Here is an 18062-nt window from a genome sequence, read left to right as displayed (position 1 = left end):
CCTGCCTCTGTCTTGTTTTGAAACACTACAAATATCATATGAACTGACATCACATTTCCTTCATTTGCGGCCTCTTATCACATACTGTTCACTGGGGAGACAATTAAGAGGATAGCCGGTGTGATGTGGTGATAAATAACACAATTCAAAGCAATGTGGTAGTTAAATCGCCGTGCAACCTTGAGTTTTAACTGCGCTAACCTCTCTGGCACCTGTCAACACGCACGTCGCAGCTGCAGATGGTGCAAGAAACTCCACTGTTGTGGAACGTCCTCTTGGAAGGTCTGGTTTTGTTCAGGATCACTGGGTGAGGAGCAGACCAGTGCTTTGTCTGGGGAGACAGCTTAAGTACTGAACAGTAAATCATGTTTACAATGTATTTATTTTCTTGTTTGTCTTCTACTGTCTCTGAATGTATTTCGTGTCGGTGTGTGCGTGTGTGACTGTGTGAGAGTATAGTAGAATATGTGTACTTTGAGTAAAATGTGGTTAGATGTTTGTGTGAAGCATTTTTTAGCTCTTATCACGTCCTGTACAGGTCTGTCTCGTACAAGTGATTCCTTGTCTCAGGTATGCTGACCTGTTCAGATATAGGTTCCCAGACAGATTTAACAACCATGGAGACTCACACAGCACACTGCTGTAGATAAGAAATGCCACTCGATCACATGAAGTGCTTCTCTGCCATCCTGCTGCTGCCCCTGGCTGAGATCATCCCCTCTGAAAAGTTCTGAATTCCTCCTCAGGTCAACGCCGAACCAACACACCATGCCCCCCCCCCCCCCCTATCCCTTCTCCTGAGTTGCCTGTTAAACCAAAAACTAATGAGCAATCCTCTCTCCCTACAGGCAGCCTGAACCAGGGAGCTTGTCGCAGAATCTCTGCCATTCCTAGAAGGATTTATTAGCAGGCAGACCTGAGAGGAGGCAGTCCAGTATTAGAGCCAGCAGCGGCAACAGACAGACGATCGCTCCTCAGGGGTCTTGAGGTAAGTCCAGTTTCCATCCCTGACGACAGGCTTTGTCTGAGGTGTCAGAGATTGGTCTTTGTTTCACAACAGCTGTCTGGGCTGTGGCTGTAGGATTAGAGTCATAAAAGACCTGTATCGTTGTGCAGTAGGTAGTTAAATGTGCAGTAGTTAATCGGCAGTGTGATATCATGTGCAATGTGTCACCAGAAGATCAAAAGCCATGTTATACTAGAAAGAAGTGTCTTGTGTATCTTTCTAAGGGACATGTACTACTACATATCATGTATTCTGTTCCTCCACAGCATGAGGATATTGTAGTTCTGGGAAATCTTAACCAGGATTGATAACACAATTATACAGTTTAATGCTAGTCAGTCACAAATGTGTATCTCATAAAACTGAAATTATTTCAGATGTAATCGATGTGTCGTGGGGTTCTGGGCTCTCAGCTTCATGACAGGTGCTCTGACTCCTGCACACACGCGCACACACACTTTAATTTAAGACTAAACTCTTGTCGTCATTGTGTCTTCAAGGGCTTTTTAAAACCTTCCCAGGGCACACACGGTGCATTTGATAGCTCTTAATGATGGCTGGGTCACCCAGCGGTGAGCGAACCAGGTTTTCACTTCTGCATCCCGGATCAGGTGGGCAGGGGGCTGCTTTGACGCTAGCGTGCGGTGCAAAACCACATGGTGTCATAAAACTCGACCCCTCGCTGGGCTCGGGAGCACTTCACTAAGTGTCCTGTCAGGAGCCAAGTGGCTCGTGATCATCTTCAGCTTCATCTGAGCCAAGAGGGGCCGGGGCAGAGAGAGATTTGGGAAATCAAACCTCATATTCACAACACTTGCACAATGCCGTGCTTTAACAGATTAACACTTCATTCATGCGATGTGGCCTTAGCGTAGAACTGTAGGCCAACTCAAAGTCCTTTCGTTTGAGAGTTATAGCCTTGGAATGGGACACGTATTCAGTTAACTTGAATCTGTTTATAACTTGTAGAACACATTTCAACGGTGGTACAGCGATGAAAAGCTGATTTGCAGTTCACAAACACACCATTCAAAGTTCAATTCACATACAATACAACGTTTAATTCTTTCTGATTTCAAAACCCTATCTAATATCGGAATGAAGTTGCCTGGAATTGTATTTATAATTTATTTTATTGAAATTGGACAAAGTGGCTATTTTGGTCTTCCTGTGGTGAGGCTTGCTCGTCATCCTAGAAGTGATTCACTTGCACATCATGACCATTTGTGATTGGATGATCACACTTTTATGTAGGCTACCATGTGACCTATCACATGACGACACTGTGTTCTCCTGTTCCACTGGCCCTGATAGGGAACCCTAGAATGTCATACATGTATAAGGAGTGGTGTTGGATTCCGTGAGATGCAAGGGTTATTAAATCAAAATCTTTATATATCTTTATTTAACCAGGCAGACATCCCTCCCCGGTCATCTCCAAATATGCTAACAGTTCTGGTACAGCTAACACATGGATTAGGCTATCTTCCTCAGGAAGGATATACTTCAATATAAATGATTTTTTATCTTGATGATCTACAATCAAAGTAGTAGATAACCACTTAATTTAAATGAATATAAAACAGCTTTCACAATTGAAAATGATTTCATAACTGCCCAAATCTTTCTTAACCGTAGGCTACTGACAGAACCAGGTAATTTTATAAATCAAATCAAATGCACCAATGCGGGCTAACTACATAGGTAAACAGCTGGTGCACAGCCTTTCAAGTCATGTCCGATTATTTTACATTCGATCACGGTCTGTTTCTGTCTCTGGCTGTCAACCCTTTCCTTTCAATCCTCAACTAGAAGGTCCTGCCCCAGTCATTCTCAAGCACTTCCATCTATTCAAACCCAAGATTTAGTGGCGACCTCAACAAGTATAGGACACAACTCAAACCGTGTCAACATCACATTCCCAGCGCAGACGTACTGCTTGCAATCAAGAGTTGCGGCCAAAAGACATACGGCTCGTGCAAAGCTTGTCTGAGTCGAGGACCGCAAGATAAGTTTTCACACAGAAAGCCAGCTGGTTCTACACTGAGGGGCTGAATGTTGACGTGTTGTCGCTTTCACGCCAGTTCTTTACTGTCTCACACGTACCGTCACATTCTGGCCGTAGTGTGACTGTTTTCAGAAGACATAGGGACAACCATGATACTTTAAATATATTCCTTTAGTCAATGACACGCAGTGGGCTTTCAGCTGTTTACTTTATCTCACGTAGGCCCATAGAAGGAGTATGATGATGCTGATGTCTTCACATATCCTGTGTACAGCATTTATTTTAGTGAAGTCTTCAGTCTCAAGTTAGAAAACCATTTGGGAGTGTGCTATTAGTGACATCTGCTGTGCAGTGTGTATTGCAACTTGGTGTGTAACTTACATAACGTGTTTAAATGTTTCTCAACAGTTTGAGCAGATTTTTCCCAAAGGGAATCAACTTTATTTTAAACACGCAGCCCCAAACTGTAACACTGACAAAAGCGAAACATTTATGTCTAAAATACTTCAATTAAGATATTCTCTTTAAATGTATCCATAAAAACTGTGATAGAAAGAAATATATGCAGGGTGCCAAACCGATGGTCCAAATGAGTCCATCTGATGCCGCTTCTTCCTCTCGTTGTTGAAGCACAACACGAGGTTCAGTTCTGCGACAGTTGAGAGGTTTTCTCCACCGTGCTAATTCAACCGATAAAACACCAGAAGATGAACAGTCAGCGAACAGCGATGATTCATGGCTGCAGGATGACATGCCGTTTGAAACGATCCTGTTTCATGTCCTCACCATGCACGAAACCTCCAGCTCAATCCCAGTCAAAGACAGGACGTGACATAAAAACCCAACACGTATTCAAAAAAGTATGATTTGAGCATTAATCAACGTCAGATCTCAGCAGGGTTCTGGTAGAGGCTTGCAGTGTTTATTCTGGATTATAGATTCGCTTGGCAGAACATTCAGGCATCGTGATGGGTGATGATAGTGGGCTGTTCAATTTCCTGGTACGTCAACCCTCTAAATAAACACCAATCTGTGTGATTCTTTTATTGGTTACAGCTCCAGAAACAGTGCTCATCCAGAAACCAAAACTGCCAAAATGTGGAAAAAATCTAAAGTGGGGGATCAGACAGCAGCTGGGCAAGGTGAGGAGAGAGAGCTTCACACCTTCCTGTTCATCCGTCCGTACAGTAGGGGCCAAAAATGTATGCATGCAGGCTTTATGCAAATGAGCTTGTCCAAATCAGTCAGCCAAGTATTCTATCATGTGTGTCTGCAATTTCACCAGCGGAGGGCTCACAGTGTGAGGTCCTATAGAACAGTAAAACAGTCTCATGGTAGAATTACAATTAATCCCAAACAAAATAATCTGTTTACGGGCAGATACGATGTGTCAGTTATGGAATAAAGAACACAACCACGCATTAAGGATCCACAATTGGCCGGGCTTCCTTGCTACATCAGCATAAACAGTACTGAACATAACTGGGTCACACACTTCAGAAGAGAGCTACATCATTGTGCAGGTGCAGCGACAGCACCAGACACATCATCTCCACCTCAGAGCTAGTCACGACATCTCTCTTCAGTTTGTTTACCATCGTCAAGATTTCCTTTGGGGATCTAGCTCCCGCTTGTTTCTACGGCTTTGGTTCCTACCTCACGTTCACCATGTGTGTTTACGTTAGTTACTTCCTGTTTCATCCTAACAATGATCCCCACCCACTCCATTCGCTCCACAATCCCCCCCCCCCCCCCGGCTCATGTCTGCTATATGTGTCTGAATATGTGCCCCTGAAATTGTCCATGAGAAGGTCCTGATGCTGGAAGGTTGGATAGTGCTGAAGGTAGGCTGGAGGAACCGCCACATGCGATTCATCTCCGTCTTCACGTCTCACCCCACTTCTGAGGCATGAAGGACTGATATTGATAACTGGGTCTTGGCCGATACAACAACGTACATTTTCATGTGCGAGGATATGTCTTGCAACATATCTGTTCACACAGTTCTGGCTGTGAGAAGTTCAGGGCATGGATGCACGAGGTGCAGACTTCTAATGTCTTAGAATGAAAGTTAAGAATGTTGAAACTGAAAAAGGATAAGGTCTTATAAGGACAATGTGTTAATAACATGAAACATTCTAATGCTATATATTAGAATGAATATTGTGTTTGGCATGCTGTTTATAAACATCTATTCTCATATGATTATACAACCACATGCCAGGTTATTAAAGACTGATCAAGTTTATAATGGTTGTTGCTCTATGAATTCCCTACAAGCTATCTTAACATTGTCTGATCCACTGTCACCAGTGGGGATAAAGAAGAAGTCTAAAGTCCCCGGGGTGATGATCACCCAGTTTGTGGAGGAGATGCCAGAGGGGAAGAGCCACCCTGACTTCACCCGCAAGCCCATCGCTCTCACCATCCAGGAGGGTGAGCAACTACAGAACATGTCGTCTTCATCACTGTTCATACACTGAAGTAGCTGTCAGCAATGGATATATGTGTTGTGCATGATAGTTCATGACTTAATGATGATCATTTGCACACTGTACCACACATGCAAACACACACACACACACCCAACCTGCTAGCAGTATGTTCTCATATCTACTGGTGAACTCCAAGATGTCCAAGTCCACTCAGGTGCCCAAATCATGATGCTCTCACGCATGATTTTAGAATCACGTTGACCCTCAACACTGACCCTCCAACCCCGCAGGGAAGTTTGCGTTCTTCAAGGCCATCGTTATCGGAGAACCTCAACCCACCGTCACCTGGGCCAGGAATAACGGAGACGTTTCTGACACGTCCAGATACCAAACCAAGTACGACCCAGTCGCTAACGAGAACATCTTCGAGGCAAGTCATGACCCCCCCCCCCTTTTCCCCCCTCGTTACGATTTGTATGTATTCAACAATGATAAAAGGCTAGGTGTTTCCAAACTCTTGACAGGCACTGTACCTTTCTACATTCAAACCCTTTTTGCAAAGCATGTTATATAACATGTAATATTCCTCCTGAAACTTTCCTTGTTTTATGTTTATTTTACTTTAAGGAGAAATACTTGAAATACATGTGCCATGAGCAGTCAGGTCCTTCATGTAAATGTGCCAGATTTATCCAGACCAGCACATTTTCATCTGCATGCCCTGTAAACCAGTAACCAACATGCTGTTTCATTACCAGATGGCCAATGTCAAACCTGACCAGGCTGACACTTACAAATGCTTTGCCACAAATGAATATGGGAAAGCCGTAGTCACTGTGGTCCTGAATGTCATTCAAGGTGAGTTGATGATTCTGGTGGTAATCAAGATTTGTTTTTATTTATCTGCTACTAAGCAACGGAATATTTGATTGTTGAACAATCCTCTAGGAAGATTTTTTCTCACTGGTCTTTTTCTACCTCTTCTCATTTCAGTTGGATTTAAAAAGGAACCCAAACCAGCAGCAGGGGCAAATGAAGCAGGAGATTTTAAGACTGTACTGAAGAGAAAGAGGTATTTCAACTTTTTTTTTGGCGGAACTGTGTTTGTTGTGTTTAGTGAATGCTAAACTGTTCTTTGTCTGTTCCAGTAAAATCCGTCCCAAATCTGAGCAAACTGAAAGGAAAGATGGAGAGATAGACCCAAAGTTCTGGGAGCTGTTGTTGAGCGCTGATAAGAAAGACTACGAGCGCATCTGTACTGAGTTTGGAATCACAGACTTCCGCTGGATGCTGAAAAAACTGAATGAGATGAAGAAGGAGAGAGAGGAGGAACAGGCCCAGGTTTGTCCACAAACACATCGCAAGACCATGTCAAACAGTGTTCTAAGGTGTGATTCGAAGACACCGGAATTTCAATTTGTAGTAAGACAATTGAGAATTCCATTATGAACCTGGCCGCATCGAACCAATATTGACTCCGATACTGAGTGGACCTCTCAGGATCTATACTTCACTACTGAGCTGTTATCTACAAAAAAATATATAATGGAAATACATTACAGCTGGTAATATCTTAAGGTTTCCTTTACAGACTTTAATTCACAATCTTAACAAACGTTCCTGTAACTGTCAACTCCATTTCACACAAACTCAACTTTACTATCCAGTTCATCAAAAGCATCTCAAATCTGAAGCCAATCGAAGTGAACCCTGATTGCTCCGCGTCCTTTGAGATCGACATGGATATGATCGACCCTAGCAGTAGGATCTTCATCTACAAGGTTAGATTGAAGCCCAGTGTTGCAGGAATGTCATTGTACAATTTGCCACCGTAAAATGCATGACGACAGCAATAACGCTGGAGTTTAATTTCTCTTGACAATCAGCCCAGTGATTCCCTCGAGGTGAGGTGTTTTTGCATATTTCCTCTCAGGATGGAGTGATGGTTCCTTACACCAAGGAGCTGGGAGACAAACACAGCCTCAAACAAATTGGGAGAAAATACGTCTTCAGCATTAAGGATCTGCTGCCTGACGATGCTGGCTTGTATCAGCTTGATGTGGAGGGTGTCAACATGTTTTCCACTGACTTCAAAAGTAAGGATACATCATTATAGTACAACATTAATACAACATGTTACACCCTTATTTTCCTTCCTCACACTTTTTTTTCGCAGTTCCCATGATCGACTTCCTCGTCAAGATTCAGGAAGTGAAGGCAACGGAGAGAGAAGACGCTGTGTTCGAGTGCGTGCTGTCCAACCCGTTCTCCAAGATCATGTGGGTGGGAAAGAACCTGCCCCTGGAGCAGGGCGACAAGTACGACATTGAGGCCTCAGAGGACAAGCTCATCCACCGGCTGGTGGTGAAGGATTGCATGGTGGTGGACAAGGGCATCTACGCTGCCGTCGCAGGGATCAAGTCCTGCAACGCCTGGCTTGTTGTTGAGCGTGAGTTGTTGAAATCTCTTCGATCAAAAAGACGGGAAGGTCAGATTTTTATGAATAGAGGGAGAGATGGCTTCAAGGCTGCAGATGATGAATTGTGTTTGGGTCAAAATGTTCAGGTTGAAAGCAAAATCTTTAAAAGCATCAAAGAGAGGGGAGCTCCAGAAATAGGTCTGAGCATGGTCACATAGGGCTGATGTCTACACGATTAATTACTCAAAGCATTAAATTGTCATAATTTGTTTTAGTAAACGACAAATTCACAAACAATTACCCATGCTTGGATCAACCTTCCTAAACGAGAAAATCTTTCATAATGGCTTCCGTAGCTTCTCCTGTCTGTAACTACTGTGCTAGAGTCACCACATTAAAAAACAAATGTGTTCGTACAGCCCTCTTTACAAGCAGTGTCACAGAGCTTCACATACACCCATGGAACTGCAGCTAAACCAACCTAAATCCCTCAGTCGTCACAATCAGGCCTCAGTCGTCACAATCAGGCCTCAGTCGTCACAATCAGGCCTCAGTCGTCACAATCAGGCCTCAGTCGTCACAATCAGGCCTCAGTCGTCACAATTAGGCCTCAGTCGTCACAATCAGGCCTCAGTCGTCACAATCAGGCCTCAGTCGTCACAATCAGGCCTCAGTCGTCACAATCAGGCCTCGGTCGTCACAATCAGGCCTCGGTCGTCACAATCAGGCCTCAGTCGTCACAATCAGGCCTCAGTCGTCACAATCAGGCCTCGGTCGTCACAATCAGGCCTCGGTCGTCACAATCAGGCCTCAGTCGTCACAATCAGGCCTCGGTCGTCACAATCAGGCCTCAGTCGTCACAATCAGGCCTCACAATCAGGCCTCACGCTCAGGCCTCACGCTCAGGCCTCACGCTCACACACCTTCTCTCCGTCCAGCCGACAAGAGCAGCCAAGGAGGCAAGAAGGCAGCCAGGAAGACGACCAGGGCCGGAGGAGCGGGGCTGGACCTGGAGAAGATTGCCCAGGAGCAGCAGCAGAAGCTGGTGAAGGATCGTGAGGAGCGTCTGGAGCAGGTGAAGACAGCCAAGGCTGAGATGGCTGCGGCGGCTGAGGCAGAGCCCACCACCACACCTCCCAGCCAGGAGGTCAAACCTGCCAAGGCTCCTCCCACCAAACCAGGTAGAACAAGGGCCCTGACCGGCAAACACAACCCGCGTGTTTACAAAGTATTTAAACAACGTGTAAATGTATGTATTTTACTTACTGATGTTTTGATACAGTAGTTGTCATTCCACTCTGGAGAGATTGACGATACTGAACTGATGTGTTTAGAAAGTAATTCCACTCTGGGTGAATGGACGTTACTGATGTTTTAATAATCGACTTACCTTTCAGGTAGCTTGTGATTATCACGTTTCATGTTGTTATTATTTTAAATTGCCAAAATAGGGTTAACTTCTGCTGGTAAAACATTTATTGGGATGCACATGTCCTCAATCTTTTCTTTCACTCCTGGATGTGTGTAATACAGTCTATGAACAGTATTATACTGTTATTTTCCTTCACATTTAGTTTTACCAATCTTTTTTAAAGTTATTGCATACATATCTATATTTTGGTACTTCTTGTTATTTTGTTAACTACCACATATTATATTTGGTATGAAATGATCCTGTTACTGTCCATAGTTTAAGTGGCAGTCACTGATTGGTTGTGATGATCGATAGGACGGTCAGATCAGGAAGCAGCAGCAGTGAGTATAGGTCCACAGCCCCAGGCTGTTGCCGTGGAGAATAATGTTGTTGGTAAGAGACAACAAGGGGTGTGTTTACCTATGCATGGACGCCATGTTGAATATGGAAGCCATTTGAAAAACAATGGCTTTGAGGGTCTGCGTGTTTATCTATAATACTTTTCTCTCCACTGAGAAGTTAACCGTGGTTGATAGGCTAGAGACGTTATAACGTTATATAACGTTATAATGAATTATCATCTACTGAACTACTTTTGTTGAGATCCGTTGAGAACTGTCTCTTTATTTACACTATACAGTATAGTGTGATTCCTTCAGTGTGATTGCTTGTCTCGTGTTTATTTATTTTGCTCTAACGTTTTTTTTAACTTGTGTGGCCTGCTTATCAGTTCTCTCCAGTCCTGTCTGTGATGTGAGCTGTCTCCTCAGCATGGCCAGGGGCTGACTGGGTTAGGAGCTCCCAACAGCAGCATACAGTATACTTACATAACACGTCAGTGTGTCTTGTGCTTCCTGCTTCTCGTGCTATAATAATCATGTTTATTTAATAATGATTTCATCCAATTACATGTACAGTACCAAACGAACATTTTGGGTGTTCATGATTTAGTAGAATTTTGTATTCTAACTTCTATCCTCAGTCTGCTTAACAAGCAATACCCCGAGCAAATGTGAAGGGATTGTGAAATAAGATACCAGCATCTGTAAGCAATTGCAGGAAGCAAAAATACTTCACATTAAAATACGGTTTCAAGTCATGTAGAAGATATCTGTCTTTGATGGTGACATGCACAAGTGAGGAAGCTTATATAATCATCCAGACTTTCTAGTAATAGTAGGGATGCCAGACTTGTTATTAAGAAATGTAATTAATTAATTGTAATTAATTAAGGAGGAGCTAATGAAGGAGCAGGATTGAACACAGGGGATTCAGGAAGTGGTAAGAGAAAGACAAAGTACTGCTTCCTCAATAACAGTACTAAGACAACATTTTAATTATTTATTTAGGTAATCTATTTGTTCACTAAGTGTGACATACAATACTGTAAAGCTGTGTCACCAGAATCAAGGAGATTTCTTACTTTGTCTGCATCTAACCCTATAACTTTAGTGCGGCTAAACATCCCTGCATCAATACATTTAGTTCAGGAAATTATTCGTATAGTGGAGTGGTTTTATATTAATAATTTGCTGCATCTACAATAAAACTCTAACAAAACATAATGTTGAATAGTAAAACACAATGTTATGACTGGTGTATGTGATTAGAATATTGATCAAATAATCCTAAATTCACGTAAGTCAATAAACTTAGTGTATTGGTGAAGGTTGTGAGTGTTGTGTGGTGGGTCCCAGGACAGGAAGTTAACGATGGAGCGGGCGTCCCCCCATCTGAAGACGCTGGTAAGACAGATCTGAAGCATCAAACAACTGCAGTTTAACTACTAGACTTTCTGAAACTCATCTTGAATCTGTTTAAAAGTAACACAGCACACTGCAAGGATTTGTTTGATGTTTTCCATTAAACCTTATTAAAACGTATCAATCTCTAGCGAGAAAAAAAATGAATATGTGCATTACCACTGTGTCGTAAAATATGAACTGTCACATTTGCATAATTTTTATGCGACTGTGTGGTGCTATATTTTATTATGGTTTAGCTGTACATGTTTGTCATAGCATCACCAATGATGAATTTAGGTCACCAGAATCAATTAAATAATACTGAATATGTTTAATAGTTTTGTCTGCATCATAACCATTCATATATCTGTGACTTAACATTCATTTAAAGTAACGATACTTACATACATTACGTTTGTAACACTGCCAATGACAAATCCGGACGTATTTTCTTCATCTAATCAACTTTTCGAACAATTAACAGCTTTTGTTAAAAGTTATATTAGTTATAATATTAACTTAACGTATACATATTACGTTCATAACTAGTGAATATTAAATTAATTAATATAACTAATAAATATACCTAAGAATGATGTTTGCATAGATCAATACGTTCGTAACATTAATAAATAAGGTTTTGACGATCCTGTGCCCTGTTCATGTGGCCATCAGTCCAGTCTAACAGTGATGGAGCAGGACTCACTCCTCACACTGCAGATGCTGGTAAGACCTTATTTTAAACATCAAAAGTACATCAACTGTACTTAAATAGATTTTTATGGTATCAGTACTTTACTTCACTTTTTACTTTCACTCCTTAAAATGTTTACACAATATACCTGTACTTTCTACTTCTTGTGTTTTCAAGCCAGGCTTGTTACTTGTTACTGTTTTTGGTGGCATGATCAATATTATTTATTGTCACTGCGCGCCTGTGGAGGTAAAAATGGAGATAGGTTGGGGGGGGGGATTGCAAAAGTTTTTTTTTTTTTTTTTTTTAAAGGTTTAAAAAATTATTTCAACTAAAACGTAAACAAAAGTCAAAACTAAAATATTTGGCCTGTTTTTTTGGCAGGTTGAAAAAAGGTTGAAAAAAATACAAAGTTGAAAGGTTGAAAAAATCTATTCAACAAAAAGTTAAACAATGGCTACGTTTTACTTAAGTATATGTCAGAGCCCACAGCTCTTTACTTTAAGTGAAAAAGTGTACTTTTGCCATCTCTGATCATCAAATGAGTGCAGTAATAAGTGTTTCAGAGATATTATTCATTTATGATTATCCAATAAGTTAATTGCCCACTGCAAGACTAGATTTGTTTAATGGTTTCTAATGAATTATTTTAAAACCTTATTAAACCATATGAATCTCTTATAACAGAACTTGTGTTATGTCCATAACCAGTAAGTGGAAGCTAATGAGAATAAAACAGCGTACATTCATTTGCGTATTTCTCATTGCGTTTTATGTGCCTGTCATTCAGTGTGCTTGTTTGTTGCTGGAACCATCATAGAACACCTCAGATCCAGATCCAGTAATAAGTGTTTCAGAGATATTATTCATTTATGATTATCCAATAAGTTAATTGCCCACTGCAAGACTAGATTTGTTTAATGGTTTCTAATGAATTCTTTTAAAACCTTATTAAACCATATGAATCTCTTATAACAGAACTTGTGTTATGTCCATAACCAGTAAGTGGAAGCTAATGAGAATAAAACAGCGTACATTCATTTGCGTATTTCTCATTGCGTTTTATGTGCCTGTCATTCAGTGTGCTTGTTTGTTGCTGGAACCATCATAGAACACCTCAGATCCAGATCTCACTGGCTTCAGAGGAGATTTGAAACATGCATTTTCAACAACTATAGTAAATATTAGATATTTACAGTATGATAGTGTATTTTCAAGCAACTTTCCCTTTAGACAATATCCCAAACTGGGTATTTTCAGATAAATGTAATCTCAGTGTAACATTCTGTTGTCTAAAGTAAGGCATGACAGATCAGCCTGGGGTTTCCTGTCCTGCAGGTCATCAGGAAAGCATCCATGTGGCCGCGCACATTCAGCATGCATGCCGTCCTGTGACAGAGCCCATGTCTAACATCTAAAACAACCTAACGTTACCCCAGATGTATGTGCGTCTGTGGCAGCTGTGTAATCAGAAGGTAACTGTGCGTGTTGTGGTGGGCAGCTCTGCACATCGTGAGCGGACTGTCTGACGTGTATGCTGTTCGTGGTGAACCTGCCGAACTGGTGGTGAAGATGAGCAGCGACTGTGATGGAGCCTGGCTGAAAGCTGGAGAGAAGGTACCATGGGAGTCAGGTGGCTGAGCGGTTAGAGAATCGGGCTAGTAATCAGAAGGTCGCTAGTTTGATTCCCGGCCGTGTCAAATGACGTTGTGTCCTTGAGCAAGGCACTTCACCCTACTTGCCTCTGGGAAATGTCCCTGTATTTACTGTATGTCGCTCTGGATAAGAGCGTCTGCTAAATGTAAATGTGAAATACTGTTATAACTACTTATATAAGAAGGTATTGATGTGTTATAGAAATCCTCTGATCACCAACTATATGAAATTATATGGTTACATTCTGAATTGATGGGACTATGACAACTTTTCCATTGAAATTTATCTCACATTATGTCTTTATAATATGATATCATATATTATTATTTTTAGCTGTCCTCCAAAGCTGGTTTAGCTTTAACCAAGGATGGAAACAATCACAAACTGACCATTAAGACCAGCAAGGAGGACGATATTGGACTGTACCGCTTTGAAGCAGACGATTGCAAAACTGAGGCAAATCTCTGTGTTGGAGGTACAGTAAAACTCAACCTAATAACCTTGAATGTATTATTTGCATGGACAGATTCATCCTTTTGGGTAAAACTTTACAATAATGTGTGCATCAGGTATGTTTAGTTAACAAACTATTAGCATTAAAATAACAGTTCATAAAACCCATCTGGGAACGACCAACAGAGTATCCCTGTAAGCTGTCTGCTCCTCTGCCTCTCAGACGTACCCGAGTTTGACCCCGACGACCTCCACAAGTTCTCCAAGCCGGTGATCGTAAAGGTGGGTCAGAACGGCAGCTTCAAGATGCCGTTTACTCCGCAGGAGTCCCTGGAGGTGCGCTGGTTCAAGGACGGCGTGGAGCTGAAGGACGGTGGGGGCGTGAAGATGGTCAAGGAGGCGAACCACAGCCGGCTGATGCTCAGGGACTGCCTGCGCTCTGACACCGGAGACATCACCATCCAGCTGAAGAGCCCGTACGGATCTGTGGAGGCCAAATCTCGGCTCATCGTCCTTGGTAAGACGACCACGCGAAAGCTGTAGGCATCTTCTTCCATCACATATAATTATAATACAACTCCACGTTTTTGGAACATTAATAACACTAATAATAAAAAATATATAAATATTATATATAAATATATATAATCATTTCAAATGTATTTTTATAATAAAAAAAAATATCAACATATAGTATTATATCATCTATATCTTAACTCCCCTGTGCTGTAGACAAGCCCGGCCCCCCAGAAGGCCCAGTGGAGGTCCTGGACAGCAGCGCCTCGGTGATAGAGCTGAAGTGGAACCCTCCGCAGGACGATGGAGGCTCCCCTGTCACACACTACATCCTGGAACGCCAGCAGCTGGGCCAGAGCCTCTGGAAGAAGCTGGGCGACGTCACTGCCGACAAGACGGCCTACCGTGACCGGAACGTGGTCCTGGGCAAGAAGTACATCTACCGGATATACGCAGAGAACCCTGAAGGCCTCAGCAACCCTCTCCAGACAGAAAACATCATGGCGGGTACTTTGGGTAAGCTGCTTCCCTCCTCCTGCAGGGGAAATCCATCTTTTAGGACACTCAACTGGTAAAAAAAAAAAAAAAGAATTCCATGACCTCGTGTTTATAGTGCCTTCTTTCCCTCAGTGTTCCCTGGTCCGCCTGGTGCGCCCAAGGTGGTGAGTGCATCCAAGACCTGCATCCACCTGACGTGGACCCCTCCGGTGGAGACGTTTGGGACAGTGGTCGGCTACCAGCTGGAGAAGAGGAAGAAAGACACAGTTCAGTGGATTGCCTTGAACCCTGTCAGCGAGCCCATCGAAGGTCTGCTCCTGATCAGATAACTGGACATGCTGCTTTAAGAAAAAAGACACAATGACATAGTGGAACATCCTCGTATTCAAAATCACAATTCGATGTGAAAACGTCTATATTATTTTGTGGTTTTGGGATGATTACATTTGACTGCAGGCTCAGCCTTTAATAATGAAAGTGATCTGCTACTGTTCACTTGCTCTAGCTGTTAGCTGTCCTCTGCTCTGCCTTCAGGAGATAAGTATGCAGTGAAGGATGTGACTGAAGGGTGTGAGTATGAATTCAGGGTGTCGGCCATTAATGAGTCTGGAGCAGGAGAGCCTAGTCCTCCCTCTGCCATGGTGTGTGCAAAGAATCCCAACAGTAAGTCCTAATAACGATCCGCCCTCACATCCGACAGAACATACCGGTTAGACTCAGTAGAAGTGAGAATTCAGCCCCAGCCTCAACGTGACTGTTCTGTGTTCTGGTGTTTAGTGCGGCCAAATTTCAAAGACCCGGAGGACTTCATTGTAATCAGGGCTGGAAATTCAGTGAGGATCAAAATCCTGTATGAGGTATGATAACATGTGATGGCATACAGTACAGTTCAGGATTTGTGCTCAATGATCTAACCAGTTTGTGATTCGTCATAGCGGTCGTACCAGAAAAAGCAGAATGAGACCAGCTGTTTTGTATGTGTAAAGGGGTTCATCTGGGGGTCGTTGTTGACCGTCTCTGTGGGTGTGTGTTCAGGCCGAGCCCCCGCCAAGCATCTCCTGGCTGAAGGACGACGAGCCGGTCTCTCCCTGGATCAACGTCATCAACACGGATGGGATGTCCCAGCTGGTCATCCCCTCCTCCAAGCGCTCCGACTCAGGGATCTTCACCATCAAGGCCAAGAACTCGAGTGGCGAGGCTTCGTTTGATATCGAAGTCAGAGTCACAGGTGAGGAAACGTTTTGATTTCCAGCTATTTTCTGCACTCTCATTGTGGCTATTTTGTATTTATTTTTTACAGGTACAATTAGGATTCCATCAACCATAACATACAGTCTATCGAATGCTAAACATTTATTTATTTTTAGTTAAAATACATGTATTTTTACTGCAATGTTGAGAACATTCTTGTTTAGTCTTATCTCTTCTCATCATTATGACTTAAAGTGTTTCAACTTTACTTTAAAATAAACATTTGTGCCCGAGACTTTTGCAGAGTACAGTACGTCCGCCTCAGTGTCCCAACTCTATCAGTACAGCCCTTCAGTGGTGCAGCCCTACAGTGGTGCAGCCCTACAGTGGTGCAGCCCTTCAGTGGTGCAGCCCTTCAGTGGTGCAGACCTACAGTGGTGCAGCCCTACAGTGGTGCAGCCCTACAGTGGTGCAGCCCTTCTGTGGTGCAGCCCTTCAGTGGTGCAGCCCTTCAGTTGTAAAACCCCCTACTGTGCTTCCAGATGAACCGAAGCGCCCGGGGCCGGTGGAGCTGCAGCAGACCGTCCACGGCAGGGTGGTGGTGACCTGGGCCCCATCCCCGGACCAGGAAGTGGATGACCGCCTGCACTACATGGTGGCGGAGCACGACTCCAACACCCGGATGTGGCACACGGTGGCCGACCGGCTGTTCTGCAACACGTACACGGCCAACAACATCCAGCCCGGGCGAGAGTACCACTTCCGCGTGTTCGCCAAGAACGACATGGGCCCCTCTGAGCCCTCCCAGTCGCCCACCTGGGGCATCAACAGCAACAGAAGTGAGAAACCAGGGCTACCAGGGGCGTAGCCACAAGGGGGCCTGGGGGGGGCCTAGGCCCCCTCATTGACATGCCCCCCCCCATTCCCCTAAAAAATAATGAATTGCTTTGATATACACATATACACGTTTCAACCTTTTTTCCGATTTGTGTCAACCTAGTCGCTGTGACGACCAGCATGCCTACGGAGATCAGCTTCGAGAGGCCTCCATCCATCCTGGTGCCCCTGAAAGTCCACACCCCTCCGAAGGGCTACCAGCTCTACATGACCTGCGCCATCCGGGGCTGCCCCACCCCCAGCGTCACCTGGTACCTCAACGACATCTGCATCAACCACGACAACAACTACTACATCACCAACTCCTACGGCGTCTGTTCCATGTCCGTCCTCCGCGTCCGGGCCGAGGACAGCGGCGAGTACAGGGTGGTGGCTGTCAACTCCTTTGGCCGGGCCGAGTGCTCGGCCAAACTCCAGGTTAAAGGTGAGGCTCTGCAGATCCAACACAACACGTTGGATCGAGTGTTGTTTTTCACGCTACTGGCGTGGCCACTGAAATACTCTCTGTTTTTTGTTACAGACTGAAGCAGCTTGAAGGTTTGCTTTGTGCACAAACAACACCCCTCCTTCCTTTCTTTAGATGTATTTAAGGGATAGATCTCATTGGTTAAATGAATTCAGAGTTGACTGTTTTTAGTGGTACATCGGTGCCGTTCACATCCAATGTGCTGTTCAGTTTAGGAGACACAATCTCTGCTTTTACATTGCATTGGTTTTGACATTTGGTTATTCATCTTGAATCAGTATTCCATGCATGTCTGTTTCTTTCAGTAGGTAGCACATGTACTATATTCTTTCAGTAAGTAGCACATGTACTGTATTCAAAACTGCAATAAAACCTTCAAATCTAACTGAGATTTGGTGTAACTCCTCATGTTCAACCTTTAGGATTTAATCCATTTCTACACTGTGAAAAAATCACGTAAAAAAACAGAGAAACACTGGCAGCACAGTTTCCAGATCGATTCTGTAAAATTACAGTAAATAAGAACCGTACCACAAAATTACATGTAATAATACAGAGCACAGTCTAGAGTAAAAATTCATTAAATGACCGTTTATTACTGTTCTATAATGTTTAATAATTTCTACCTTCAGCAAGGACAAACCATATCCGAAAATAGTAAAAA

At 43.2% G+C, this 18062-nt stretch overlaps 1 protein-coding gene across 1 annotated transcript; it reads left to right on the top strand.

Moving 5' to 3' along the window:
• Positions 1–898: 898 nt before the first annotated feature.
• On the top strand, positions 899–17783 carry igfn1.4 (immunoglobulin like and fibronectin type III domain containing 1, tandem duplicate 4). Its single transcript, XM_067260562.1, has 23 exons — positions 899–988; positions 4071–4156; positions 5328–5450; positions 5740–5879; positions 6208–6307; positions 6443–6521; positions 6598–6790; positions 7117–7230; positions 7383–7545; positions 7626–7898; positions 8807–9049; positions 9598–9675; positions 13223–13338; positions 13711–13852; positions 14054–14347; positions 14563–14862; positions 14977–15153; positions 15379–15507; positions 15622–15701; positions 15880–16072; positions 16578–16874; positions 17036–17356; positions 17453–17783. The coding sequence occupies exons 2-23, from the start codon at positions 4111–4113 to the stop codon at positions 17455–17457; spliced, it is 3606 nt and encodes a 1201-aa protein (XP_067116663.1). The 5' UTR covers positions 899–988; positions 4071–4110; the 3' UTR covers positions 17458–17783.
• The last annotated feature ends 279 nt before the right edge of the window (positions 17784–18062 follow it).

Source organism: Osmerus mordax, chromosome 1 (genome assembly GCF_038355195.1).
Source record: "Osmerus mordax isolate fOsmMor3 chromosome 1, fOsmMor3.pri, whole genome shotgun sequence".
NCBI lineage: Eukaryota > Metazoa > Chordata > Actinopteri > Osmeriformes > Osmeridae > Osmerus > Osmerus mordax.
Note: the sequence above shows the minus strand (reverse complement) of the source record. Positions and strands in the feature narration are given on the sequence as shown.

Bases quoted from the DNA above. Each gene is read 5' to 3' on its own strand.
- igfn1.4 (XM_067260562.1), top strand. From the start codon at position 4,111: ATGTGGAAAAAATCTAAAGTGGGGGATCAGACAGCAGCTGGGCAAG. The intron at 5,451-5,739 runs GTGAGCAACTAC...CCAACCCCGCAG, and splicing joins CGCTCTCACCATCCAGGAGG to GGAAGTTTGCGTTCTTCAAG. The intron at 6,308-6,442 runs GTGAGTTGATGA...TTCTCATTTCAG, and splicing joins GGTCCTGAATGTCATTCAAG to TTGGATTTAAAAAGGAACCC.